The sequence below is a fragment of the Triplophysa dalaica genome, chromosome 21 (genome assembly GCF_015846415.1).
Source record: "Triplophysa dalaica isolate WHDGS20190420 chromosome 21, ASM1584641v1, whole genome shotgun sequence".
In the NCBI taxonomy this organism is placed as follows: Eukaryota; Metazoa; Chordata; class Actinopteri; order Cypriniformes; family Nemacheilidae; genus Triplophysa; species Triplophysa dalaica.
Window position 1 is genome coordinate 16,044,913 of NC_079562.1, and position 25,088 is coordinate 16,070,000.

Consider the following 25,088-nt stretch of genomic DNA (forward strand, 5'->3'; position numbering starts at 1 on the left):
CTATGCTGGAACGATGGAACTTGCGACCATAGTTGGCTACTGATGATTTTGGGTAATGCAAAATCGGTCTGTCGTGATTGGTTCCCCGCTTGGAGTGTGTGTATAAAGATGTCCCAGCCATACCACATCAGCGAGCTTCCGCTTCTCAGGCTGTTATAACTGGTCGATGCCCCTCTTACTGCACGTGTATTCATAAACTTTGGCTTTTAATTCTCGCGGATGCCTGTCCAAAACAATCGGGTCGTTAGAAGATTTAGTGTTGCGGTTTCCCCTAGGTGTCCTGCCATTGGATTTGCATGAGCTGCCTGGAAAACCATTTAACGGCGGCTCTTTGGGATGACCAATTGTGTTGTATCCTTCTTTGACGGAGTGTCTTGGGTCACTCAAGACAACCTGTCTTTTAAATGGCAAAATATGAATAGGTGAGTGAGTTATCCGGTTGGAGATGCTGTGCGATGAATGCGCGGACCTGCTCAAATGCATTTTTGAGCGACTCATCTCGAGACTGTTCCAGGGGAAAATCATTGCACGATGAGAGAATCTTTCTCTCAATCGTGCTCGTTTCCCCTGAATCCGTCATTGATGGTCCCTGCTCTGCCTCTCCAAGCTGCAAGACACCCCCCCCCCCCCGCTCATGTTTACTCCAAGGGACAGCCGCACATAAATACCCTAATAACAGCTACCTCAATTGAATGCTTTGTTCCCCTAAATTTGATCGCCAGGGAGACTAAGGGATAGCTCACCACCTCCCCGTGCACACACCTTACCTTAACCTCACTGCCCGTATCCTATGCCGTAGCTTGAATCACGCCTGGGTGAGCCAGAGGATGGACCTAGGGAAAGGGAAGACAAGAGGGGAAGAGGGGAGGAGAGAGGCTTGAGGTCCGCCGACCTCAGTGGACCCACTGACTGCCTCCGCGGGCAACCGACCCACAAACTTCTCCAGTACCACCTTGTCTACCATAGCGTCGGTGTTGCTGTCGTCATCCAGCAGCCATTTGGGGCAGGCATCCCGGAGCTGTTGGGCAAACAAGAACGGATGGACAACAGAGGGATGATTGGCTGGGGCTTGCGGGGCCAGCCATATACCGCAGCAGACCTCCGAAGAGGTCTATGAATGCCTCCGGGTCGCCCTGGGGCCCAATCTTGTGGAGCAGTATGGGAGTCGAAGGGGTGGCTGCCGCTGGTGCTCCCTCAGTTTGAACAGCTCGCGGTCATCCGTCTGGGCCTGGAAGAGTCTCTGGAACCTCTTCTCCTGCTCTCCCTGCTGCCCCAGCAGGGCTTGATGTTGCTCCTGATGGAGACCTGCAAGCTTGTGGATCGCTTCTGATCTACACTGATTTGATCTACAATGATTTGATCTATTGCTTATGATAACTAAATTATAAACCCCAAATAAGGCTATTTATTGTATTCTTTGAAAAGTGAGTTTGACTTATGTAGAATTTTGACATTTAAAACCTTGTCCAGTTTTAAACAATAAAACTTCTTTAAATATCCCAAATATAAGTAACAATTGAGTTGTAGCCCATTAGAGATGTGCTGTTGAGGAAATAAACTTTTTGTGATCTTTAAAGTTATACATTTAGATTATTCCCTTTCCTTCAACAAACTGTATTATCAACATTATTTATTATTATCAGAATAAGATGAACAAGACATAGCACATGATATACTCGTCTTGTGTAACACAAATAAACAATGGGTATTTGTCTTTTCCCACTTAGGCCCGCTTTAAAACGAATGCTTAGTTTGTGGTTCATTAATATTTAATAAAAACACAACAATAAAATAGCTTATGTTAAACATACCTTAACTGTGCATTTATATTGAAACTTTTATTGAAAAACGAAATAAGATGGATAAGATACTATAACACAAATAAATTAAAGATCTTTGGATTTTCCCCTAACTTTAAAACGTTTTTATCTAGCGAAAATTGTAAAAAGCGCTATAAACATAAAAGTTGAGTATATTATTTAAAGGGGGCTGGGGTCATTTTGGGATAGGCTTTCCTGTTGCTGAATCCTACCTTCCCCTAAAGCCTGCAATCAACTATTTGACAAACATCAAGACCCACCGAGATTTGGACTCGGATCGCTGGATTCAAAGCCAAGAGTGCTAACCATTACACCATGGAACCCATGACAGAAGAACGTTTCTTGATTCAAAAGCAAATGTCTGGATACCAACTTGTACAGGGGGTGAGCAGTTTGTGGTTTGGCAACTGTGTTGATGAACCTGTCCAAAACAAGAATTATTGTGCCATCAGTAGACTGACCTCTTTGTCTTTACCCGCTGATCAAGGCTGCAGATTTGCCTGAAGTCTAGGGCACAGGTGTCAAACTCAATTCCTGGAGGGCCGCAGGTCTGCACAGTTTAGCTCCAACTCTTATCAAACACCTAATTCAGCTAATCAACATCTTAAGGATTACTAGAAACTTCCAAGCAGGTGTGGTTTAGAGCTGGTTGGAGCTAAACTGTGCAGAGCATCGGCCCTCCATTAACAAAGTTTGATTGCCCTGGTCAAGGGGTATCAAACTGTGTGAGATGGTGGTCTAGTGGGTTAAACCACTGAACTGGTAAATCAAAGGTTGCTGTGTCGATCCCAGCAGCCACCACCAGTGTGTCATTGAGCAAGATGGGGGGATTGTCCCTGTAATAAGTGCACTGTAAGTCGCTTTGGATAAAAGCGTCTGCCAAATGACTAAATGTAAATGTAAATGTAATGATTCTCGCTTAGGGTGCGAGATGTCCTGGGTTGAAATCCCGGATGAGCCCTGCTCTCTGATAATGTAGCTCTTGGCCGCTTTTGGTTCTTTCTGTTTGTGTTCATTGTGTCTTCAAAACAATCCACCATCTTGTTCTGAGATTTGCAAAAGGGTTTCACGTTCACGCTTTCTGCACTTTGCAAATCACGTGAAAGACTTTTTTCCAGTTTCAAAACGTAGGCCCTAGACAGCTTGTGAAACTACCTGTCGGCCTCGTACGGGGGCTACTAACAAGACACGTCACCTGAGAATGTGGTTATAGATCTGGTTGCGCCAAAGTAAGCCCACATGAGCCAATGACGTGTCACTATGGGGCTTACTTTTGACCAATCGCGTTTCTCTCCTCTGGTTTACGCCTGGGCCACACATAATCCGTGTGCAGTGCGTTTGCGGTCCGTATTTTTTTACGTGCATATGTTAACAGTTTAGATCATTCACACAGCGCGCGTATGCAGTGCGGCACATCCGTTGCAGATGTGTTGAGTCAGTGCAGCGATCGTTTACGCATCGAGTTTATTATTGCTGTACAGAACGGACGTGATAGCACACACATCATGCTCAAAATGAACAGGAATTGACACAGAAATGCAATAATTTCACCAAAAATGCATATTAACTTAGTTGACTATATTTTTATTTTTGTTTTGTTTAACTAAGCAATAAAAACTAAACAAGAGTTGTAAAAACCATTAATCAGATTAAAATGTTGTGTAGTACAAATATCCTACAGTGTTTATATATTTATGGGGAAGGTGCACGCAAATAGTGACAATCACGTGACAAGCAGGTGGTAATATGATCCATGTTGACTTCTGCACTGGTTAAGAGAGTGAAGTGAACCCAAAGTAGGGCCTATGCACCTCGTTCTTCTCTGCAACATTCTTAGCAACAGATAAACCCGATAGCCTTTCTTTTATCAACAACTCGCACTAAACAAAAGAAAGAATCACAATGACGAAAATTGTGTTCCATCAACCTTTTATTTTTCGATAAATCTTCCAAACATTGGGAAGTTACTTAACCATTGTTGACTCAATCACACTGAAGACGCGGACCGCTTGCACGCAAACGTAACGTAGTATGTTTGGAAACACAATGGCGCATGACGGTTCTGCACCGCATACGTACTGCACACGGATTATGTGTGGCCCAGGCGTTACTTGGAGCAATCGCGTTTCTCTCCTATAGCTTACTGTGGACCAATCACGTTTCTCTTGTCTGGCATACTTTCGACCAATCGCGTTTCTCTCCTGTTCCTTACTTTTGACTAATCACCGGCCGCTGCGCTGTTATTGTCATCCTTGTAAAAGGTAAATGCTATGCTTTACTTGATTATTTAATTGAATAGCTTTTCCCATTATTAATATAGAACAAAACATGTCGCTACCGATCAGATAAGTTAAAATCATCCTCTGTCCGCTAATTAAGTGGTCAACAATGAAGTGTGTTTTGCATGCAGTCATGTCTTCTGCCTATGAAGAACAAACTGATAAAACAATTTGATGAGGTACAAGTGTGTGAGTAAGATTCTTCGAAGAAGAATAATAATAAGAAAAGTTTGTGAAAAAAACAAGCTGTTTTTTAATTTGTTAAAGTTAACAAAGGCATTGTTGAAAAATAGCCTAGACTAAAAGTTTTAAATAGTATAGTGGAATAAATGTAGACTGTGATAGACTGTGTGTGTGTTTGAGAGTTGACATTTGAAAGTAAACATCATCAGCAGAACATTCTATCAATGTAGGTCTATGGGATTTCTGAGAAGTTTGATCGGCTGTTTTAGGAAAACCGCAAGTCTGATCCCTTAGAAATGACATTGCAACTAGAGTCACACCAGCCTGAAGATCTGTGTGATCTGTGAAATTAAATTATTCCTGGATCAATAAAAAAGGGGGGAAAAAAAAACTGTAATATGCTTAAGGTGTAGCTTGTTAAAGTATACATGTATCTTTGAGGTAATAGTCTCTTTCGGATTTCTTATTTCAGAAAATGTACACATACCCCGTTTTTCGCCGCCAATTGGCAACATCAACCTGACTCCACATGGCGCCATCGCCAGAGGCGAAGCGCCTTGAAAATGTTGAGTCTGGAAGGGCCAAACCGAAGTTGCAGGTGCTGGCAGAGGCCAGTTCTTTTGTCAGCTCAAACAGTGGAGACACCAGTGACCAGTTTTTAGTACTGGCTCACTGCAAACTTCAGTTTGGGAAGTACCAGGGCCAGAGATTCAGATGGCTCCTGGAAAACTCTCTGGGGTACGCAGTGTATTTGGTACTCAGAATTTCCAATGAGACGGCGAACACAACCCCCCTGTCACAAAATAAACAAGTGTTCCTACGGTACACCTCTCATATTAGAGAGATGGTAGAAGGAGTGGAGAAGTACAAGAGGAAGCAAGAAATGCACACTGAAGCCCAGGCAGTTGGAGATCAAGGCTTCTTGATGGTGGAGTTTGTTGACTTCCAGGGCCGGTCCATGAAAGATGTTTATGAGGACCAGAGCAAGATACCTAGTTAAGGCAGATGCCGGGCCCAACACTAACATGACCATTTTTAAAAGCTATGTAGTGAAAAGACAGGCTTCTACTGTGGGCAGCAGTGTATGTCAGCCTGCACCTCCATCTGCAACATCCACCCGCAGCCTCTAGTGCCTCTTCACATCCATCCACACCCTCCACTACCTCTGCTTCTCCGCTTATAGCACTCCAAACTGTTGTACAGCAGACTGTCACTGTGAAAGAGCTGTTGGCACTTGACAAATATTTGTTTCCTTAACAGCTGGCAAGGAAATTCCTGTCACCAGTTAAATCCTGTGTGTAGGAGTGTTAATATTGAATTTTTCAAACTTGTCAACTTGTTGTTTCCAGATCCATTACTGAAGGTCACTTTACCTCCTCCAGCAGCAGAACTCCCAGCCAAACATTTGGCCCAAAGGCAGCTTATCATAATTGTTGACAGGATGACTTGAGCAATGGGTTAGTAAGTGACATAAGAAATTGTAGGTAGGAGTTTTATCATTTTCTCCTCTTCTCAAATATGAAAAAGCCAGCCAAATGCATCAACAGCAAAGTATCAAACTAACAAAATAAATAAAATGTACAATATTCGGGCCCATTCAGCTGAACCACAAAGGTCTGAACAGCATCTGTTTGCACATGTCCAACTCAACATTCTAAACCAACCGACCTTACTCTTAATTCTTGGCAGGTTCCAACCTCCCCTTATGGTGATTTGGGAGCCATTTTATATCCTAGGCTCCACCTCCGGATCATACCATGTTGGAGGTAAAACCCATAAGTAATAATACACATAGATGTTAACGAAAACTGAAACAAACATGCACATTACTAAAATAAGTAACATACATACCTCAACTACATCTTACCATTCAACATATAATCTTTAAAACAAACAATTTAATATAAGCAGGTATAATGGTTGTGACCCTGCTGATGTCACACCTAAGAAGGCTGCCAGTGTTTGTATAAACATCCAGGTTGAACATTAAACAGGTTTGGCTCTGCCCAACAAAACTGGTAAGTGTATAAAATCTATGTTGTTGTATTTCCAATAAATGATGTTTGATGAAAACATGTGTCTGTGGTTATTTCCATGTAGCAAACAATTTTAACAAAACATATTCACAATAACACTGTATATGCTCAGTGCTGCACTGTGACAGTTACATTTACATTTACATTTAGACATTTAGTAGACGCTTCTATCCAAAGCGACTTACAAAGAGTTTAGGAGCAATAAGCGATAGTTCATACAGGAGCCACAATACATCAGGTGCCAATACAAAGTTAGTGGTTTCAACAAAACCACTACCTGTTGAGAGAAAGGGTTAGTGTTTGTTTTTTCTTCATTTGTTTGTCAAGTATTCACAGAAGAGATGGGTTTTAAGTAGTTTTTTAAATGTTGTGAGAGATGTGGTTGAACGGACAGAGTTAGGAAGAGTTAGGAAGTGTTCCACCAGGAAGGAGTTGTGAATGTTACAAGAACAGTTACTGGTAAGCAAGCACCATCTTTCATACGATTGTCTCCGTGTATTGTTCACAGTATTTACTTTTAACATTTGTGCTCCAGACACTTCCCGTTCCCGCAGCTGAAGATGATGCGGAGCTGATGTTTGCTGCATCACAATGTGAAGCAGAAACTAATAACAGGTGTGCATATTTACAAATGCATAAATTATAAGTATGTTATGTGAAAACGCACAGGATTATTTTTAAAAAGAAAATCAACATTTTTAAATATGTTTTGTTTATAATACAGAACTACGTCACATCATGCCTCAAGCGGGATGCATTCTTTGAGTGCACTTTTTCAAACATTAAGTTTTTTTTTGGGATTAATACACTGTGGGCAGCAGTGTACGTCAGCCTACACCTCCATCTGCAACATCCAGTGCTTCTGCACAACCAACCGCAGCCTCCACTGCGTCTGCATCTCCGCTAAAAGCACTCCAAACTGGTGTATCGCAGACTGCTAGTGTGAAAGCGCTGTTGGCACGTGGGAAACATTTGTCTCCTTCACAGCTCGCCAGAAAACTCCTTTCACCAGTTAAATCCTGTGAGTAGGAGTGTTAATATGGAATTTTCTCTACATGTATTACTTTATTGTAAAGGCAAACTTGTCCACTTGCTGTTTCCAGATCCATTACTGAAGGTCCCTTTACCTCCTCCAGCACCAGAACTCCCTGCCAAACATTTGGCCCAAAGGCAGCTTTTCGTAACTGGTAAGCAAGCACCATTTCATACGTTTGTCTCTGTGTATTGTTTGCAGTATTTAGTTTTAACATTTTTGCTCCAGACACCTCCGTTCCCGCTGCTGAAGATGATGCGGAGCTGATGTTTGCTGCATCACAATGTGAAGCACAACTAACTACAGGTGTGGCATATGACACAAATGCATATATTTTAAGTATGTTTTGTGAAAACACACAGGATTATTTTTTAAAAGAAAATCAACATTTTTAAATATGTTTTGTTTACAATACAGAACTACATCAGATCATGCCTCAAGCGGGATGCATTCTTTGAGTGCACTTCTTCAAACATTAAGGTTGTCTAAAGGTGTCTGTGTATTTATTAGCGTTTTTTTTTTTGGAACTAACCCATTGTTGAACCATCACCGGCAAACTTTTTCTCACAGCTTGCTTGTCTCACTCACTCTTTAGCTCCCATTGAGCAGACAGGATGGTGGAGATTAATTGTTTTAGAAGAAGCGCCATCTCACATTTTCTTTTAGAATTAGCATTTTATCAGGCTCCTATCTTAATGTTCAGCTATTTCACTTGAATGGTAATGCAAATAACCCATTCATTGCTATTACTGTAAAGTAAAAAGAAAATTTGAGATGGCACTTTTGGCAGTTAGCACTTTTGAGATAACAGAGGTTTTTCCTTACTCTATCTGTGTGCATGCTTCATGTCAGTGGGCATTTTACTGAATTGATCACACCTCATCTTCCTTACTCCATTACATCTGATCCTCATTCTCAAAGAGCTGTACCGATTCCATATTCGTTACATCAATAAAATGTACACTGTTCTTTGCTTCTTAACACCATTTTCTTTGTTGCTATTCCTAAATATAATCATAATAATTATTAATACTTGTCCAAAATTACTGCTTCGCATGCTGTTTGTGGGCTGCATTTATGGCATTTTACTATCAAATCCAACAGTCATCCTTATTTTATTTTTGTTACTGTTCACTCAGAGGCCTGTGCCGGTCCGTCTCCATCAGCCGAAACAGCAAGAACACCAGATCTTCCACATCAACAGCCATCGGCTGAGCTTCCAAGCCACTGGAAAGATCATCTTCCACCTTTCCAGCATGAGTGGATCCGGAACACACTATTCGTGGCCAACCTGCGAACCGGCAAGCCAGAACAAGTGTCCCAGCTGAAGCTTTGGTGGCATCCTCCTCAGCCCCCTTTAATTCACACTCAGCCACCCGCCTCACCTGACCTCTTCTTCTGTCGGCCCCTTTTCTTATGGATGCCGCTGAAGATGTGGTTAATTCCTCTTGTCTGTGTTCGCCCAGACTGTGGTAAGCACAGACTGACAGCGGCAGGACTCTACCGTACTGTGCGCAAGGTCTTAGACATCGACAGGTGGTATGACCTTGCCACTGAGTATCTGGAGTGCAAAGGCTGCAAAAAGAAGTATCCCGCCTGGTCTGAGGACATCTTAGGACAGCTGGATATGGGCCACCGCAGTCAGTTTCCAGCTTTGCTGACATACAGGTAATTCATAATGACAATCATTCATTAGTTGGCGCTTTTATTGTGTTATTCTTTACCAATCAAAGCATTTGCATGATTATACTGTTGTTTCCTTAGATACTCATGTGACAACAGGGTGCTGAGGATGATGAAGGAGAGGACACTGGGCAACAGTGTGACTCAGCTTTACAAGAAGCTGATGGAACAACACAGTGAGGCATGGACACAGCGTGTCCTGCAGTACCTTACTGCCTGTGAACCATTCACAACATCCTCCCTTGTGCAGCCTCCTGTGTTTGCTGAGCCTCCTCTCTTCCCTGCCCTACCTAAACCTAAGTGGCTGTTAGCTGTGTACGCCAGGGATGTTCTGGGGCGACTGCACGAGGTCAAGGCCAAAATTACTTCTATCTTTGGTTGTGTTCTCAAGATGGACTCCACAAAAAAGGTATCACAGCCCTGTTTATATCATAAATTTGCCTGATATGGATATATGTGCATACATAATGTACACAGTTTTTGACCCTTTTATTTTTCTCAAAAGGTCACAAAGAAACTTGCCGGTGCTGCTTCAGGAACAGCTGTATGGTGCACAAATGTTGGGAATGAGCATGGTCAAGTCCTTGTATCTGTTCTGACAGCCGCCGAGGGACATGGACTGGACTCCATGGCAGCTGGCCTCATGAAACGCTACCGGGAGGCAGGAGAGGCTGCCCCAAAAGTGATGTACGTGGACAGAGATTGCTACAGTCAGCACGCCCAGTCTTGGGTGAAGGTCATGTTTTCAGAGTGGGATGAGCTTGAAGTGCACCTCGACATCTGGCATTTCATGCGGCGATTTGCTGCAGGTGTCACTACAGAGGCTCATCCGCTTTACGGCATCTTCATGGCACGACTATCCACGTGCATCTTTCAGTGGGATCCAGAGGATGTGGCTGCTCTTCAGCGTGCAAAGGTGGGTGAGCTGGCGGCAAATAAGACTGGCCCCATCTCAGAAAAGGTTCTGCTCGCATTACCAGGAGAGAGTTGGCACTGCACTGCCGGAGGAGGACCAGGGGTGTGGAGGAGACCACCAGATTGATTGGAGCACTGATCGATCTGTTTGACAGTGCAGACGGGAAGGACACTCTGGGAGTTCCTCTGCTGGACCACGAACGGATCCGGCAGATTTGGAAAGAACAGCAGAAGCACGTGCAGTGTATCCAAGACCCAGAGAACTTTCCACTCTACATCAGGAAGGGGACACTGAAGAAAGGTGGCGTGGAGCTCTGCTGCTACAGATGTGCCCGTGGCTCTACATCCTTGGAGTCATTCCACCTCCACCTGAACCGATTTATTCCAGGTATTACATACAAATCGATTCCTAATTTTTCTGTAAAAAATATAAGCACTGTTACTGCTTCCATTAGTTTAAAGTAATGCATCTCCATTCCTCCTCCGTGTCTACCCGTGACATAAATGTCAAACTTTACTGTATTATTACATTTATTTTTTGTCTTGGCTGACAGTAATAATGACATAATATATAATAATATATGCATTACAAGTAACCAGTTACTTCATAGCACCTCAGTTTTTGTACATAGCCTGTACATATGTGAAAAATAAAACTCTTTTTTGTTTTTTTTTACTGTTAGGAACCAGTGCCAGTGATGCGCATTTTCAGGCCTATCTCCTCGAGGGCTTGATGCGTTGGAATGATGACCGGATGGAAGACGCCATAAAAGGAGCATCCTCCATCCGGTCATTTGGCAGTGCCATGAAAGAGGCTGTGGAGCGGCTTAGCCCAACAGTCTTTGGGAAGCCCTGGGATGAGCGCTATCGCCCTCCTGGAGCATATACAGGCAAGACATTTTGTATATCTGTATAATTTTGTCTATTTAGCATTTAATGTACTAGACAAAATATTGAGACAATTTTAATGTTCCCAATTTATTCTTGTAGGTGAGTTGCTGGGAATGGAGTATCTTTACAGCCAGACTGGCAAAACACTGACTCCAGTGCTCCAGAACCCCGAAGAGGAAGACAGGCTGGTGGATGAAGTCAATGACCAGGACCTGCAAGATGAGGGATTTGGGGAAGAGATAACTGAGGACATCACAGTTCCAGTGCTGTATGAGGATGAACCCTGCCGTGATCTCGTGATCAGCCCCTCATCTTTGCCTCTGCCTCGGTCTCCAACATCACTGGCTGAGCCATCCACATCTTCTGGTGGAGAAGGACAGCATCTTGCCCCTTTAGTGCTGTCGCAGCCACCTGACACTGGAAGCAGTCTCTCCACTGAAGCTCAGGTAAGACACTTTGAAGGCTTTATATACTTCCAATCTTGTTTTATTTCACAAATTTTAACATTCATTTTCATCTACTAGGGCGCAGTCATTGGACCCGATGGCATCGCTGGTTGGGACAAGGTTCAGGATTTGGCTGGTTACCTGGTGAGCCTTAGTGAGGCTCCTTACCTCACTGATCTGCAGGTGACCGAAGCCATTCAGCTATGGACAGCTCTCCCTGACATTGACAAACAGCGGGTCAACTATCAGCCTCGACATCAGCCTCAGCTGACACATGGGCGCTTTAAGGCACCGAAGCAGTCAGGAGTCACACCGGGTGTGGAGAGTGTCAAACGGTGTCTGATTGGACATCCTGGGGGTCCAGCACAGTGGCCCAGCACCAGCCGCTTGGTTGAGGCCATTTGTATAAAGCTGTGTGCTTTACACAAGTCACCAACCAAGAAGTCCGGAGTTAGCATCCCCAGGTGGTCTAAAATCCTCTCAGATTACCACCACATCCGAGACCTGGTCCTCAACAGTCGCAGGCTGATGGATGAAACAATAATCCAGCTTTTTGAGCTAAACCAGAGGACACTCATTCAGTGGTTAGCAAAGCACATTATTTGCTTAAAATTCAGTGAATTCTTCTAAACATATCTATTATAAAAGTAATTAATTTTCAGGTTTCAACGGCGGCAGAAGAATCAGGAAATGAGTGTCCTCGCTCAGGGACTGACTCCACCTGACCCAATTGCTGTGGCTGATATGCAGCTTCCTCCGCCAAGGGAAAAATTGAATGAAGCGCCATCGACATCAGGTCCAAAGCATAAATTCATCCTTCCGCCAAATCGAGAAGGACAGGCTCCTCGTTTGCGACCAGGTCGACGGCCCGCTGCTGCTAACAGGGAGTGCCCCATCGCAGCTGCCCCCACAGCATCAGGAGATGTGCAGCCCATTTCTGCACCTGGGTCATTGATGGGCACACTAGTCCTTAACCCTGACATGACTGTGTCAATGGTGATTCCGTCTTCTGGTGCAGGCACAGCTCTGCCTGCTCCTGTGTCTGCTGCTTCTGTGTCTGCTGCTCCTGCATCCCGTTACACCCAAAGGAATAGGCGCCGGCGGGCGCAAGAGATGGAAAGTGGAGTTTGTAAGAGGAAGTATCTGCGGGGGGTTAATTTTAACAAGTGCAGCAAATGTGGGCAGCCCAAAACTAAGGAGTTTGGACATAGCCGGTATGGTAGTGCCACATTTTGCTTGCATGCTTCAAATGGCAAATCTTTAGAAGATTGGTTGGCAGAACAGCGCCAGCAAAATAAACCCCAAACTCCACCTCCTCAATAAGTTTCAACTTTCCTGTATATATTTCATGGGCCAACTCGTTCATATTGTCCTGTATATTTGTTGTGTATATCAAAGGCCCAAGCGTTCATATTCTTCTGTATGTAAATATATAAATATGTGTGTCTGTCTGTCTGTGTGTGTGTGTACTCATTTCAATGTGGGTGTGTTTTAATTTTATTTTAATAAACAATTCGAAGTGTCTTTATCTCTGAAAATCAATAAAATCATATCCCACACATACAATAAAAGAAAACCATTTTGAATAAACATTTTTATTTAACCATAAACATGTAATATGCTTTAATAATGATGTCTAAAACTATGTAATTGAACATATGATAACTAAATGAAGGCGCAATTGATTGATTGCAATACACATGTAGTCGACAGGTGGCAGCACGGCTCAGGTGAGATTGACCTTGTCGATCAGCTACGGGTTCGAGGCCAGCAAGTGGAAAGTGAATTGTTACACATGTAACTAAAACTCTTACATGACGCACAGGAATTTAACCCGAATATTGTTGCAGGGAAAATTTGTCGACAAATATACGTTTTCTGCGTCTTTTCGCGTGCGCAGGCGGGCGCAAAGATTGGGCCCCTTCTTATGCTAAGCGAGCGCTCTACCATCTGAGCTAATTCCCCTACGAGGGGCACTGGCTGAGCTATCACCGGTCCGGTCCCGTTTGAAGATCCATCCAAAGTAGAAGTTTGCTGTTGAACACTGCTGAACGTTTTGAAAGGAAGCCACAGTGACATCTCAAGTTACCCGGATTTGTGTCGGTGACCTCTTGATCTGAATTCAAATACTCTACCACTGAGCTATACCTCCTCTTCAAGACTCCTTTAAACAACCATGGTAAACAACTGTTTATTCTACCAAAACGCAGAAACAAGGCTCGGGCTACAAGTTTCCTACTGGTGCTAGCTAAAACAGGCAACAGCAGTAACATCTGATTCACAGGGGCACCTGAAAGGGGGCACACGGATTTGAACCGGGGGCCTCTTGATCTGCAGTCAAATGCTCTACCACTGAGCTATACCCCCATGTCGATACGTTTTCTAACCACAATGGAATACAAATGTTTAATTTTCCAGCACTTAGAAATATGCCTTTAAAAAACAAGCGCAGGTTCATTCATTTCGTAGTGTTTTCTGTGGACTGGTTATATAGTTAACTGGATTCAAAGGTACTGACCAATACACATTGGACTCCACGAGTCACGTCGTATTGTGGACTCCTACAGTCTGCAATCTACTATTTGACAAGCATCTGGACACACAACGAGGTTCCACCGAGATTTGAACTCGGATCGCTGGATTCAAAGCCCAGAGTGCTAACCATTACACCATGGAACCCAAAAATGCAGAAAAAAGCTCGATTCAAATGACACATGTCGGTAAACAAACTTGTGCAGTGAGTGAGCGGTTTGTGGTTACATCATGGAACCCATGACAGACGAACGTTTCTTGATTCAATAGCAAACGTCTGCATACCAACTTGCAAAGGGGCTGACCAGTTTTTGGTTTGGCAACCGTGTTGATGAACTTGACCGAAACAAGAATTATTGACTCTTCAGTAGACTGACTTCCTTGTCTTTGCCCCGGCTTGGCGAAGCTGCAGATTTGGTTGAAGTCCGAGGCTCGTTGGTCTAGGGGCATGATTCTCGCTTAGGGTGCGAGAGGTCCCGGGTTCAAATCCCGGACGAGCCCTGCTCACTGATAATGTAGTTCCAGGTCACTTCGGGTGCTGTCTGATTGTGTCTTCAAAACAATGCACCTTGTTTTGAGAAAGGGAGTCACGTTCACGTTTTTTGCTCTTTGCAAATCACGTGAAAGACTTTTTTCCAGTTCCAAAACGTAGACCTTAGTCAGATGTTGAAGCTACCTGTCGGCCTCGTACGGTGGCTACTAACAAAACACGTCACTGGAGAATGCGGGCATCGATCCCGCTACCTCTCGCATGCTAAGCGAGCGCTCTACCATCTGAGCTAATTCCCCTACGAGGGGCACTGGCTGAGCTATCACCGGTCCTGTCCCGTTTGAAGATCCATCCAAAGTAGAAGTTTGCGGTTGAACACTGCTGAACGTTTTGAAAGGAAGCCACAGTGACATCTCAAGTTACCCGGATTTGTGTCGGTGACCTCTTGATCTGAATTCAAATACTCTACCACTGAGCTATACCTCCTCTTCAAGACTCCTTTAAACAACCATGGTAAACAACTGTTTATTCTACCAAAACGCAGAAACAAGGCTCGGGCTACAAGTTTCCTACTGGTGCTAGCTAAAACAGGCAACAGCAGTAACATCTGATTCACAGGGGCACCTGAAAGGGGGCACCCGGATTTGAACCGGGGGCCTCTTGATCTGCAGTCAAATGCTCTACCACTGAGTTATACCCCCATGTCGATACGTTTTCTAACCACAATGGAATACAAATGTTTAATTTTCCAGCACTTAGAAATATGCCTTTAAAAAACAAGCGCAGGTTCATTCATTTCGTAGTGTTTTCTGTGGACTGGTTATATAGTTAACTGGATTCAAAGGTACTGACCAATACACATTGGACTCCACGAGTCACGTCGTATTGTGTACTCCTACAGTCTGCAATCTACTATTTGACAAGCATCTGGACACACAAGGAGGTTCCACCGAGATTTGAACTCGGATCGCTGGATTCAAAGCCCAGAGTGCTAACCATTACACCATGGAACCCAAAAATGCAGAAAAAAGCTCGATTCAAATGACACATGTCGGTAAACAAACTTGTGCAGTGAGTGAGCGGTTTGTGGTTACATCATGGAACCCATGACAGACGAACGTTTCTTGATTCAATAGCAAACGTCTGCATACCAACTTGCAAAGGGGCTGACCAGTTTTTGGTTTGGCAACCGTGTTGATGAACTTGACCGAAACAAGAATTATTGACTCTTCAGCAGACTGACTTCCTTGTCTTTGCCCCGGCTTGGCGAAGCTGCAGATTTGGTTGAAGTCCGAGGCTCGTTGGTCTAGGGGCATGATTCTCGCTTTGGGTGCGAGAGGTCCCGGGTTCAAATCCCGGACGAGCCCTGCTCACTGATAATGTAGTTCCAGGTCACTTCGGGTGCTGTTTATTGTGTCTTCAAAACAATGCACCTTGTTTTGAGAAAGGGAGTCACGTTCACGTTTTTTGCTCTTTGCAAATCACGTGAAAGACTTTTTTCCAGTTCCAAAACGTAGACCTTAGTCAGATGTTGAAGCTACCTGTCGGCCTCGTACGGTGGCTACTAACAAAACACGTCACTGGAGAATGCGGGCATCGATCCCGCTACCTCTCGCATGCTAAGCGAGCGCTCTACCATCTGAGCTAATTCCCCTACGAGGGGCACTGGCTGAGCTATCACCGGTCCGGTCCCGTTTGAAGATCCATCCAAAGTAGAAGTTTGCGGTTGAACACTGCTGAACGTTTTGAAAGGAAGCCACAGTGACATCTCAAGTTACCCGGATTTGTGTCGGTGACCTCTTGATCTGAATTCAAATACTCTACCACTGAGCTATACCTCCTCTTCAAGACTCCTTTAAACAACCATGGTAAACAACTGTTTATTCTACCAAAACGCAGAAATAAGGCTCGGGCTACAAGTTTCCTACTGGTGCTAGCTAAAACAGGCAACAGAAGTAACATCTGATTCACAGGGGCACCTGAAAGGGGGCACCCGGATTTGAACCGGGGGCCTCTTGATCTGCAGTCAAATGCTCTACCACTGAGCTATACCCCCATGTCGATATGTTTTCTAACCACAATGGAATACAAATGTTTAATTTTCCAGCACTTAGAAATATGCCTTTAAAAAACAAGCGCAGGTTCATTCATTTCGTAGTGTTTTCTGTGGACTGGTTATATAGTTAACTGGATTCAAAGGTACTGACCAATACACATTGGACTCCACGAGTCACGTCGTATTGTGGACTCCTACAGTCTGCAATCTACTATTTGACAAGCATCTGGACACACAACGAGGTTCCACCGAGATTTGAACTCGGATCGCTGGATTCAAAGCCCAGAGTGCTAACCATTACACCATGGAACCCAAAAATGCAGAAAAAAGCTCGATTCAAATGACACATGTCGGTAAACAAACTTGTGCAGTGAGTGAGCGGTTTGTGGTTACATCATGGAACCCATGACAGACGAACGTTTCTTGATTCAATAGCAAACGTCTGCATACCAACTTGCAAAGGGGCTGACCAGTTTTTGGTTTGGCAACCGTGTTGATGAACTTGACCGAAACAAGAATTATTGACTCTTCAGTAGACTGACTTCCTTGTCTTTGCCCCGGCTTGGCGAAACTGCAGATTTGGTTGAAGTCCGAGGCTCGTTGGTCTAGGGGCATGATTCTCGCTTAGGGTGCGAGAGGTCCCGGTTTCAAATCCCGGACGAGCCCTGCTCACTGATAATGTAGTTCCAGGTCACTTCGGGTGCTGTCTGTTTGTGTTTATTGTGTCTTCAAAACAATGCACCTTGTTTTGAGAAAGGGAGTCACGTTCACGTTTTTTGCTCTTTGCAAATCACGTGAAAGACTTTTTTCCAGTTCCAAAACGTAGACCTTAGTCAGATGTTGAAGCTACCTGTCGGCCTCGTACGGTGGCTACTAACAAAACACGTCACTGGAGAATGCGGGCATCGATCCCGCTACCTCTCGCATGCTAAGCGAGCGCTCTACCATCTGAGCTAATTCCCCTACGAGGGGCACTGGCTGAGCTATCACCGGTCCGGTCCCGTTTGAAGATCCATCCAAAGTAGAAGTTTGCGGTTGAACACTGCTGAACGTTTTGAAAGGAAGCCACAGTGACATCTCAAGTTACCCGGATTTGTGTCGGTGACCTCTTGATCTGAATTCAAATACTCTACCACTGAGCTATACCTCCTCTTCAAGACTCCTTTAAACAACCATGGTAAACAACTGTTTATTCTACCAAAACGCAGAAACAAGGCTCGGGCTACAAGTTTCCTACTGGTGCTAGCTAAAACAGGCAACAGCAGTAACATCTGATTCACAGGGGCACCTGAAAGGGGGCACCCGGATTTGAACCGGGGGCCTCTTGATCTGCAGTCAAATGCTCTACCACTGAGCTATACCCCCATGTCGATACGTTTTATAACCACAATGGAATACAAATGTTTAATTTTCCAGCACTTAGAAATATGCCTTTAAAAAACAAGCGCAGGTTCATTCATTTCGTAGTGTTTTCTGTGGACTGGTTATATAGTTAACTGGATTCAAAGGTACTGACCAATACACATTGGACTCCACGAGTCACGTCGTATTGTGGACTCCTACAGTCTGCAATCTACTATTTGACAAGCATCTGGACACACAACGAGGTTCCACCGAGATTTGAACTCGGATCGCTGGATTCAAAGCCCAGAGTGCTAACCATTACACCATGGAACCCAAAAATGCAGAAAAAAGCTCGATTCAAATGACACATGTCGGTAAACAAACTTGTGCAGTGAGTGAGCGGTTTGTGGTTACATCATGGAACCCATGACAGACGAACGTTTCTTGATTCAATAGCAAACGTCTGCATACCAACTTGCAAAGGGGCTGACCAGTTTTTGGTTTGGCAACCGTGTTGATGAACTTGACCGAAACAAGAATTATTGACTCTTCAGTAGACTGACTTCCTTGTCTTTGCCCCGGCTTGGCGAAGCTGCAGATTTGTTTGAAGTCCGAGGCTCGTTGGTCTAGGGGCATGATTCTCGCTTAGGGTGCGAGAGGTCCCGGTTTCAAATCCCGGACGAGCCCTGCTCACTGATAATGTAGTTCCAGGTCACTTCGGGTGCTGTCTGTTTGTGTTTATTGTGTCTTCAAAACAATGCACCTTGTTTTGAGAAAGGGAGTCACGTTCACGTTTTTTGCTCTTTGCAAATCACGTGAAAGACTTTTTTCCAGTTCCAAAACGTAGACCTTAGTCAGATGTTGAAGCTACCTGTCGGCCTCGTACGGTGGCTACTAACAAAACACGTCACTGGAGAATGCGGGCATCGATCCCGCTACCTCTCGCATGCTAAGCGAGCGCTCTACCATCTGAGCTAATTCCCCTACGAGGGGCACTGGCTGAGCTATCACCGGTCCGGTCCCGTTTGAAGATCCATCCAAAGTAGAAGTTTGCGGTTGAACACTGCTGAACGTTTTGAAAGGAAGCCACAGTGACATCTCAAGTTACCCGGATTTGTGTCGGTGACCTCTTGATCTGAATTCAAATACTCTACCACTGAGCTATACCTCCTCTTCAAGACTCCTTTAAACAACCATGGTAAACAACTGTTTATTCTACCAAAACGCAGAAACAAGGCTCGGGCTACAAGTTTCCTACTGGTGCTAGCTAAAACAGGCAACAGCAGTAACATCTGATTCACAGGGGCACCTGAAAGGGGGCACCCGGATTTGAACCGGGGGCCTCTTGATCTGCAGTCAAATGCTCTACCACTGAGCTATACCCCCATGTCGATACGTTTTATAACCACAATGGAATACAAATGTTTAATTTTCCAGCACTTAGAAATATGCCTTTAAAAAACAAGCGCAGGTTCATTCATTTCGTAGTGTTTTCTGTGGACTGGTTATATAGTTAACTGGATTCAAAGGTACTGACCAATACACATTGGACTCCACGAGTCACGTCGTATTGTGGACTCCTACAGTCTGCAATCTACTATTTGACAAGCATCTGGACACACAACGAGGTTCCACCGAGATTTGAACTCGGATCGCTGGATTCAAAGCCCAGAGTGCTAACCATTACACCATGGAACCCAAAAATGCAGAAAAAAGCTCGATTCAAATGACACATGTCGGTAAACAAACTTGTGCAGTGAGTGAGCGGTTTGTGGTTACATCATGGAACCCATGACAGACGAACGTTTCTTGATTCAATAGCAAACGTCTGCATACCAACTTGCAAAGGGGCTGACCAGTTTTTGGTTTGGCAACCGTGTTGATGAACTTGACCGAAACAAGAATTATTGACTCTTCAGTAGACTGACTTCCTTGTCTTTGCCCCGGCTTGGCGAAGCTGCAGATTTGGTTGAAGTCCGAGGCTCGTTGGTCTAGGGGCATGATTCTCGCTTAGGGTGCGAGAGGTCCCGGGTTCAAATCCCGGACGAGCCCTGCTCACTGATAATGTAGTTCCAGGTCACCTCGGGTGCTGTCTGTTTGTGTTTATTGTGTCTTCAAAACAATGCACCTTGTTTTGAGAAAGGGAGTCACGTTCACGTTTTTTGCTCTTTGCAAATCACGTGAAAGACTTTTTTCCAGTTCCAAAACGTAGACCTTAGTCAGATGTTGAAGCTACCTGTCGGCCTCGTACGGTGGCTACTAACAAAACACGTCACTGGAGAATGCGGGCATCGATCCCGCTACCTCTCGCATGCTAAGCGAGCGCTCTACCATCTGAGCTAATTCCCCTACGAGGGGCACTGGCTGAGCTATCACCGGTCCGGTCCCGTTTGAAGATCCATCCAAAGTAGAAGTTTGCGGTTGAACACTGCTGAACGTTTTAAAGGAAGCCACAGTGACATCTCAAGTTACCCGGATTTGTGTCGGTGACCTCTTGATCTGAATTCAAATACTCTACCACTGAGCTATACCTCCTCTTCAAGACTCCTTTAAACAACCATGGTAAACAACTGTTTATTCTACCAAAACGTAGAAACAAGTCTCGGGCTACAAGTTTCCTACTGGTGCTAGCTAAAACAGGCAACAGCAGTAACATCTGATTCACAGGGGCACCTGAAAGGGGGCACCCGGATTTGAACCGGGGGCCTCTTGATCTGCAGTCAAATGCTCTACCACTGAGCTATACCCCCATGTCGATACGTTTTCTAACCACAATGGAATACAAATGTTTAATTTTCCAGCACTTAGAAATATGCCTTTAAAAAACAAGCGCAGGTTCATTCATTTCGTAGTGTTTTCTGTGGACTGGTTATATAGTTAACTGGATTCAAAGGTACTGACCAATACACATTGGACTCCACGAGTCACGTCGTATTGTGGACTCCTACAGTCTGCAATCTACTATTTGACAAGCATCTGGACACACAACGAGGTTCCACCGAGATTTGAACTCGGATCGCTGGATTCAAAGCCCAGAGTGCTAACCATTACACCATGGAACCCAAAAATGCAGAAAAAAGCTCGATTCAAATGACACATGTCGGTAAACAAACTTGTGCAGTGAGTGAGCGGTTTGTGGTTACATCATGGAACCCATGACAGACGAACGTTTCTTGATTCAATAGCAAACGTCTGCATACCAACTTGCAAAGGGGCTGACCAGTTTTTGGTTTGGCAACCGTGTTGATGAACTTGACCGAAACAAGAATTATTGACTCTTCAGTAGACTGACTTCCTTGTCTTTGCCCCGGCTTGGCGAAGCTGCAGATTTGGTTGAAGTCCGAGGCTCGTTGGTCAAGGGGCATGATTCTCGCTTAGGGTGCGAGAGGTCCCGGTTTCAAATCCCGGACGAGCCCTGCTCACTGATAATGTAGTTCCAGGTCACTTCGGGTGCTGTCTGTTTGTGTTTATTGTGTCTTCAAAACAATGCACCTTGTTTTGAGAAAGGGAGTCACGTTCACGTTTTTTGCTCTTTGCAAATCACGTGAAAGACTTTTTTCCAGTTCCAAAACGTAGACCTTAGTCAGATGTTGAAGCTACCTGTCGGCCTCGTACGGTGGCTACTAACAAAACACGTCACTGGAGAATGCGGGCATCGATCCCGCTACCTCTCGCATGCTAAGCGAGCGCTCTACCATCTGAGCTAATTCCCCTACGAGGGGCACTGGCTGAGCTATCACCGGTCCGGTCCCGTTTGAAGATCCATCCAAAGTAGAAGTTTGCGGTTGAACACTGCTGAACGTTTTAAAAGGAAGCCACAGTGACATCTCAAGTTACCCGGATTTGTGTCGGTGACCTCTTGATCTGAATTCAAATACTCTACCACTGAGCTATACCTCCTCTTCAAGACTCCTTTAAACAACCATGGTAAACAACTGTTTATTCTACCAAAACGCAGAAACAAGGCTCGGGCTACAAGTTTCCTACTGGTGCTAGCTAAAACAGGCAACAGCAGTAACATCTGATTCACAGGGGCACCTGAAAGGGGGCACCCGGATTTGAACCGGGGGCCTCTTGATCTGCAGTCAAATGCTCTACCACTGAGCTATACCCCCATGTCGATACGTTTTCTAACCACAATGGAATACAAATGTTTAATTTTCCAGCACTTAGAAATATGCCTTTAAAAAACAAGCGCAGGTTCATTCATTTCGTAGTGTTTTCTGTGGACTGGTTATATAGTTCACTGGATTCAAAGGTACTGACCAATACACATTTGACTCCACGAGTCACGTCGTATTGTGGACTCCTACAGTCTGCAATCTACTATTTGACAAGCATCTGGACACACAACGAGGTTCCACCGAGATTTGAACTCGGATCGCTGGATTCAAAGCCCAGAGTGCTAACCATTACACCATGGAACCCAAAAATGCAGAAAAAAGCTCGATTCAAATGACACATGTCGGTAAACAAACTTGTGCAGTGAGTGAGCGGTCTGTGGTTACATCATGGAACCCATGACAGACGAACGTTTCTTGATTCAATAGCAAACGTCTGCATACCAACTTGCAAAGGGGCTGACCAGTTTTTGGTTTGGCAACCGTGTTGATGAACTTGACCGAAACAAGAATTATTGACTCTTCAGTAGACTGACTTCCTTGTCTTTGCCCCGGCTTGGCGAAGCTGCAGATTTGGTTGAAGTCCGAGGCTCGTTGGTCTAGGGGCATGATTCTCGCTTAGGGTGCGAGAGGTCCCGGTTTCAAATCCCGGACGAGCCCTGCTCACTGATAATGTAGTTCCAGGTCACTTCGGGTGCTGTCTGTTTGTGTTTATTGTGTCTTCAAAACAATGCACCTTGTTTTGAGAAAGGGAGTCACGTTCACGTTTTTTGCTCTTTGCAAATCACGTGAAAGACTTTTTTCCAGTTCCAAAACGTAGACCTTAGTCAGATGTTGAAGCTACCTGTCGGCCTCGTACGGTGGCTACTAACAAAACACGTCACTGGAGAATGCGGGCATCGATCCCGCTACCTCTCGCATGCTAAGCGAGCGCTCTACCATCTGAGCTAATTCCCCTACGAGGGGCACTGGCTGAGCTATCACCGGTCCGGTCCCGTTTGAAGATCCATCCAAAGTAGAAGTTTGCTGTTGAACACTGCTGAACGTTTTAAAAGGAGGCCACAGTGACATCTCAAGTTACCCGGATTTGTGTCGGTGACCTCTTGATCTGAATTCAAATACTCTACCACTGAGCTATACCTCCTCTTCAAGACTCCTTTAAACAACCATGGTAAACAACTGTTTATTCTACCAAAACGCAGAAACAAGGCTCGGGCTACAAGTTTCCTACTGCTGCTAGCTAAAACAGGCAACAGCAGTAACATCTGATTCACAGGGGCACCTGAAAGGGGGCACCCGGATTTGAACCGGGGGCCTCTTGATCTGCAGTCAAATGCTCTACCACTGAGCTATACCCCCATGTCGATACGTTTTCTAACCACAATGGAATACAAATGTTTAATTTTCCAGCACTTAGAAATATGCCTTTAAAAAACAAGCGCAGGTTCATTCATTTCGTAGTGTTTTCTGTGGACTGGTTATATAGTTCACTGGATTCAAAGGTACTGACCAATACACATTGGACTCCACAAGTCACGTCGTATTGTGGACTCCTACAGTCTGCAATCTACTATTTGACAAGCATCTGGACACACAACGAGGTTCCACCGAGATTTGAACTCGGATCGCTGGATTCAAAGCCCAGAGTGCTAACCATTACACCATGGAACCCAAAAATGCAGAAAAAAGCTCGATTCAAATGACACATGTCGGTAAACAAACTTGTGCAGTGAGTGAGCGGTTTGTGGTTACATCATGGAACCCATGACAGACGAACGTTTCTTGATTCAATAGCAAACGTCTGCATACCAACTTGCAAAGGGGCTGACCAGTTTTTGGTTTGGCAACCGTGTTGATGAACTTGACCGAAACAAGAATTATTGACTCTTCAGTAGACTGACTTCCTTGTCTTTGCCCCGGCTTGGCGAAGCTGCAGATTTGGTTGAAGTCCGAAGCTCGTTGGTCTAGGGGCATGATTCTCGCTTAGGGTGCGAGAGGTCCCGGGTTCAAATCCCGGACGAGCCCTGCTCACTGATAATGTAGTTCCAGGTCACTTCGGGTGCTGTCTGTTTATTGTGTCTTCAAAACAATGCACCTTGTTTTGAGAAAGGGAGTCACGTTCACGTTTTTTGCTCTTTGCAAATCACGTGAAAGACTTTTTTCCAGTTCCAAAACGTAGACCTTAGTCAGATGTTGAAGCTACCTGTCGGCCTCGTACGGTGGCTACTAACAAAACACGTCACTGGAGAATGCGGGCATCGATCCCGCTACCTCTCGCATGCTAAGCGAGCGCTCTACCATCTGAGCTAATTCCCCTACGAGGGGCACTGGCTGAGCTATCACCGGTCCGGTCCCGTTTGAAGATCCATCCAAAGTAGAAGTTTGCTGTTGAACACTGCTGAACGTTTTAAAAGGAGGCCACAGTGACATCTCAAGTTACCCGGATTTGTGTCGGTGACCTCTTGATCTGAATTCAAATACTCTACCACTGAGCTATACCTCCTCTTCAAGACTCCTTTAAACAACCATGGTAAACAACTGTTTATTCTACCAAAACGCAGAAACAAGGCTCGGGCTACAAGTTTCCTACTGGTGCTAGCTAAAACAGGCAACAGCAGTAACATCTGATTCACAGGGGCACCTGAAAGGGGGCACCCGGATTTGAACCGGGGGCCTCTTGATCTGCAGTCAAATGCTCTACCACTGAGCTATACCCCCATGTCGATACGTTTTCTAACCACAATGGAATACAAATGTTTAATTTTCCAGCACTTAGAAATATGCCTTTAAAAAACAAGCGCAGGTTCATTCATTTCGTAGTGTTTTCTGTGGACTGGTTATATAGTTCACTGGATTCAAAGGTACTGACCAATACACATTGGACTCCACAAGTCACGTCGTATTGTGGACTCCTACAGTCTGCAATCTACTATTTGACAAGCATCTGGACACACAACGAGGTTCCACCGAGATTTGAACTCGGATCGCTGGATTCAAAGCCCAGAGTGCTAACCATTACACCATGGAACCCAAAAATGCAGAAAAAAGCTCGATTCAAATGACACATGTCGGTAAACAAACTTGTGCAGTGAGTGAGCGGTTTGTGGTTACATCATGGAACCCATGACAGACGAACGTTTCTTGATTCAATAGCAAACGTCTGCATACCAACTTGCAAAGGGGCTGACCAGTTTTTGGTTTGGCAACCGTGTTGATGAACTTGACCGAAACAAGAATTATTGACTCTTCAGTAGACTGA

General features: G+C 44.7%; 2 protein-coding genes and 33 non-coding genes across 35 annotated transcripts; 9 read left to right on the forward strand and 26 right to left on the reverse strand.

Moving 5' to 3' along the window:
- The first annotated feature begins 3,587 nt into the window (after positions 1 to 3,587).
- LOC130410336 (uncharacterized) lies at positions 3,588 to 10,081 on the forward strand. Its single transcript, XM_056734944.1, has 7 exons — positions 3,588 to 6,933; positions 7,043 to 7,339; positions 7,422 to 7,505; positions 7,580 to 7,657; positions 8,491 to 9,019; positions 9,116 to 9,443; positions 9,540 to 10,081. The coding sequence occupies exons 4-7, from the start codon at positions 7,618 to 7,620 to the stop codon at positions 10,074 to 10,076; spliced, it is 1,434 nt and encodes a 477-aa protein (XP_056590922.1). The 5' UTR covers positions 3,588 to 6,933; positions 7,043 to 7,339; positions 7,422 to 7,505; positions 7,580 to 7,617; the 3' UTR covers positions 10,077 to 10,081.
- Positions 10,081 to 12,731, forward strand: LOC130410335 (uncharacterized). The gene is made up of 5 exons (XM_056734943.1): positions 10,081 to 10,337; positions 10,633 to 10,839; positions 10,940 to 11,286; positions 11,365 to 11,870; positions 11,949 to 12,731. The coding sequence occupies exons 2-5, from the start codon at positions 10,683 to 10,685 to the stop codon at positions 12,607 to 12,609; spliced, it is 1,671 nt and encodes a 556-aa protein (XP_056590921.1). The 5' UTR covers positions 10,081 to 10,337; positions 10,633 to 10,682; the 3' UTR covers positions 12,610 to 12,731.
- An 850-nt stretch (positions 12,732 to 13,581) lies between these two features.
- Positions 13,582 to 13,653, reverse strand: trnac-gca (transfer RNA cysteine (anticodon GCA)). Its single transcript has one exon. It is a non-coding gene; the product is annotated as a tRNA-Cys (tRNA).
- A 240-nt stretch (positions 13,654 to 13,893) lies between these two features.
- On the reverse strand, positions 13,894 to 13,965 carry trnaq-uug (transfer RNA glutamine (anticodon UUG)). Its single transcript has one exon. It is a non-coding gene; the product is annotated as a tRNA-Gln (tRNA).
- Positions 13,966 to 14,247: 282 nt separating this feature from the next.
- On the forward strand, positions 14,248 to 14,319 carry trnap-agg (transfer RNA proline (anticodon AGG)). Its single transcript has one exon. It is a non-coding gene; the product is annotated as a tRNA-Pro (tRNA).
- A 215-nt stretch (positions 14,320 to 14,534) lies between these two features.
- trnaa-agc (transfer RNA alanine (anticodon AGC)) lies at positions 14,535 to 14,607 on the reverse strand. Its single transcript has one exon. It is a non-coding gene; the product is annotated as a tRNA-Ala (tRNA).
- A 330-nt stretch (positions 14,608 to 14,937) lies between these two features.
- trnac-gca (transfer RNA cysteine (anticodon GCA)) lies at positions 14,938 to 15,009 on the reverse strand. The gene has a single exon. It is a non-coding gene; the product is annotated as a tRNA-Cys (tRNA).
- Positions 15,010 to 15,249: 240 nt separating this feature from the next.
- On the reverse strand, positions 15,250 to 15,321 carry trnaq-uug (transfer RNA glutamine (anticodon UUG)). The gene has a single exon. It is a non-coding gene; the product is annotated as a tRNA-Gln (tRNA).
- Positions 15,322 to 15,603: 282 nt separating this feature from the next.
- trnap-ugg (transfer RNA proline (anticodon UGG)) lies at positions 15,604 to 15,675 on the forward strand. The gene has a single exon. It is a non-coding gene; the product is annotated as a tRNA-Pro (tRNA).
- A 214-nt stretch (positions 15,676 to 15,889) lies between these two features.
- Positions 15,890 to 15,962, reverse strand: trnaa-agc (transfer RNA alanine (anticodon AGC)). Its single transcript has one exon. It is a non-coding gene; the product is annotated as a tRNA-Ala (tRNA).
- Positions 15,963 to 16,292: 330 nt separating this feature from the next.
- On the reverse strand, positions 16,293 to 16,364 carry trnac-gca (transfer RNA cysteine (anticodon GCA)). The gene has a single exon. It is a non-coding gene; the product is annotated as a tRNA-Cys (tRNA).
- Positions 16,365 to 16,604: 240 nt separating this feature from the next.
- Positions 16,605 to 16,676, reverse strand: trnaq-uug (transfer RNA glutamine (anticodon UUG)). Its single transcript has one exon. It is a non-coding gene; the product is annotated as a tRNA-Gln (tRNA).
- A 282-nt stretch (positions 16,677 to 16,958) lies between these two features.
- Positions 16,959 to 17,030, forward strand: trnap-agg (transfer RNA proline (anticodon AGG)). The gene has a single exon. It is a non-coding gene; the product is annotated as a tRNA-Pro (tRNA).
- A 224-nt stretch (positions 17,031 to 17,254) lies between these two features.
- Positions 17,255 to 17,327, reverse strand: trnaa-agc (transfer RNA alanine (anticodon AGC)). The gene has a single exon. It is a non-coding gene; the product is annotated as a tRNA-Ala (tRNA).
- A 330-nt stretch (positions 17,328 to 17,657) lies between these two features.
- Positions 17,658 to 17,729, reverse strand: trnac-gca (transfer RNA cysteine (anticodon GCA)). Its single transcript has one exon. It is a non-coding gene; the product is annotated as a tRNA-Cys (tRNA).
- A 240-nt stretch (positions 17,730 to 17,969) lies between these two features.
- On the reverse strand, positions 17,970 to 18,041 carry trnaq-uug (transfer RNA glutamine (anticodon UUG)). Its single transcript has one exon. It is a non-coding gene; the product is annotated as a tRNA-Gln (tRNA).
- A 282-nt stretch (positions 18,042 to 18,323) lies between these two features.
- Positions 18,324 to 18,395, forward strand: trnap-agg (transfer RNA proline (anticodon AGG)). The gene has a single exon. It is a non-coding gene; the product is annotated as a tRNA-Pro (tRNA).
- Positions 18,396 to 18,619: 224 nt separating this feature from the next.
- On the reverse strand, positions 18,620 to 18,692 carry trnaa-agc (transfer RNA alanine (anticodon AGC)). Its single transcript has one exon. It is a non-coding gene; the product is annotated as a tRNA-Ala (tRNA).
- A 330-nt stretch (positions 18,693 to 19,022) lies between these two features.
- trnac-gca (transfer RNA cysteine (anticodon GCA)) lies at positions 19,023 to 19,094 on the reverse strand. The gene has a single exon. It is a non-coding gene; the product is annotated as a tRNA-Cys (tRNA).
- A 240-nt stretch (positions 19,095 to 19,334) lies between these two features.
- trnaq-uug (transfer RNA glutamine (anticodon UUG)) lies at positions 19,335 to 19,406 on the reverse strand. The gene has a single exon. It is a non-coding gene; the product is annotated as a tRNA-Gln (tRNA).
- A 282-nt stretch (positions 19,407 to 19,688) lies between these two features.
- Positions 19,689 to 19,760, forward strand: trnap-agg (transfer RNA proline (anticodon AGG)). Its single transcript has one exon. It is a non-coding gene; the product is annotated as a tRNA-Pro (tRNA).
- A 224-nt stretch (positions 19,761 to 19,984) lies between these two features.
- Positions 19,985 to 20,057, reverse strand: trnaa-agc (transfer RNA alanine (anticodon AGC)). Its single transcript has one exon. It is a non-coding gene; the product is annotated as a tRNA-Ala (tRNA).
- Positions 20,058 to 20,386: 329 nt separating this feature from the next.
- trnac-gca (transfer RNA cysteine (anticodon GCA)) lies at positions 20,387 to 20,458 on the reverse strand. The gene has a single exon. It is a non-coding gene; the product is annotated as a tRNA-Cys (tRNA).
- A 240-nt stretch (positions 20,459 to 20,698) lies between these two features.
- trnaq-uug (transfer RNA glutamine (anticodon UUG)) lies at positions 20,699 to 20,770 on the reverse strand. Its single transcript has one exon. It is a non-coding gene; the product is annotated as a tRNA-Gln (tRNA).
- Positions 20,771 to 21,348: 578 nt separating this feature from the next.
- Positions 21,349 to 21,421, reverse strand: trnaa-agc (transfer RNA alanine (anticodon AGC)). Its single transcript has one exon. It is a non-coding gene; the product is annotated as a tRNA-Ala (tRNA).
- A 330-nt stretch (positions 21,422 to 21,751) lies between these two features.
- Positions 21,752 to 21,823, reverse strand: trnac-gca (transfer RNA cysteine (anticodon GCA)). Its single transcript has one exon. It is a non-coding gene; the product is annotated as a tRNA-Cys (tRNA).
- A 240-nt stretch (positions 21,824 to 22,063) lies between these two features.
- trnaq-uug (transfer RNA glutamine (anticodon UUG)) lies at positions 22,064 to 22,135 on the reverse strand. The gene has a single exon. It is a non-coding gene; the product is annotated as a tRNA-Gln (tRNA).
- A 282-nt stretch (positions 22,136 to 22,417) lies between these two features.
- Positions 22,418 to 22,489, forward strand: trnap-agg (transfer RNA proline (anticodon AGG)). The gene has a single exon. It is a non-coding gene; the product is annotated as a tRNA-Pro (tRNA).
- A 224-nt stretch (positions 22,490 to 22,713) lies between these two features.
- trnaa-agc (transfer RNA alanine (anticodon AGC)) lies at positions 22,714 to 22,786 on the reverse strand. Its single transcript has one exon. It is a non-coding gene; the product is annotated as a tRNA-Ala (tRNA).
- A 330-nt stretch (positions 22,787 to 23,116) lies between these two features.
- On the reverse strand, positions 23,117 to 23,188 carry trnac-gca (transfer RNA cysteine (anticodon GCA)). The gene has a single exon. It is a non-coding gene; the product is annotated as a tRNA-Cys (tRNA).
- A 240-nt stretch (positions 23,189 to 23,428) lies between these two features.
- On the reverse strand, positions 23,429 to 23,500 carry trnaq-uug (transfer RNA glutamine (anticodon UUG)). The gene has a single exon. It is a non-coding gene; the product is annotated as a tRNA-Gln (tRNA).
- A 282-nt stretch (positions 23,501 to 23,782) lies between these two features.
- Positions 23,783 to 23,854, forward strand: trnap-agg (transfer RNA proline (anticodon AGG)). The gene has a single exon. It is a non-coding gene; the product is annotated as a tRNA-Pro (tRNA).
- A 218-nt stretch (positions 23,855 to 24,072) lies between these two features.
- Positions 24,073 to 24,145, reverse strand: trnaa-agc (transfer RNA alanine (anticodon AGC)). Its single transcript has one exon. It is a non-coding gene; the product is annotated as a tRNA-Ala (tRNA).
- A 330-nt stretch (positions 24,146 to 24,475) lies between these two features.
- trnac-gca (transfer RNA cysteine (anticodon GCA)) lies at positions 24,476 to 24,547 on the reverse strand. The gene has a single exon. It is a non-coding gene; the product is annotated as a tRNA-Cys (tRNA).
- A 240-nt stretch (positions 24,548 to 24,787) lies between these two features.
- trnaq-uug (transfer RNA glutamine (anticodon UUG)) lies at positions 24,788 to 24,859 on the reverse strand. Its single transcript has one exon. It is a non-coding gene; the product is annotated as a tRNA-Gln (tRNA).
- Between the last annotated feature and the right edge of the window lie 229 nt (positions 24,860 to 25,088).

Excerpts from the sequence above, each read along its gene's own strand:
- LOC130410336 (XM_056734944.1), top strand. The coding sequence starts at position 7,618 with ATGTTTGCTGCATCACAATGTGAAGCACAACTAACTACAG. Across the intron at positions 7,658-8,490 it reads TGAAGCACAACTAACTACAG|AGGCCTGTGCCGGTCCGTCT; the intron begins GTGTGGCATATG and ends CTGTTCACTCAG. Across the intron at positions 9,444-9,539 it reads AGATGGACTCCACAAAAAAG|GTCACAAAGAAACTTGCCGG; the intron begins GTATCACAGCCC and ends TTTTCTCAAAAG.
- LOC130410335 (XM_056734943.1), top strand. The coding sequence starts at position 10,683 with ATGCGTTGGAATGATGACCGGATGGAAGACGCCATAAAAGGAGCATCC. Across the intron at positions 10,840-10,939 it reads CCCTCCTGGAGCATATACAG|GTGAGTTGCTGGGAATGGAG; the intron begins GCAAGACATTTT and ends TTATTCTTGTAG. Across the intron at positions 11,287-11,364 it reads GTCTCTCCACTGAAGCTCAG|GGCGCAGTCATTGGACCCGA; the intron begins GTAAGACACTTT and ends TTCATCTACTAG.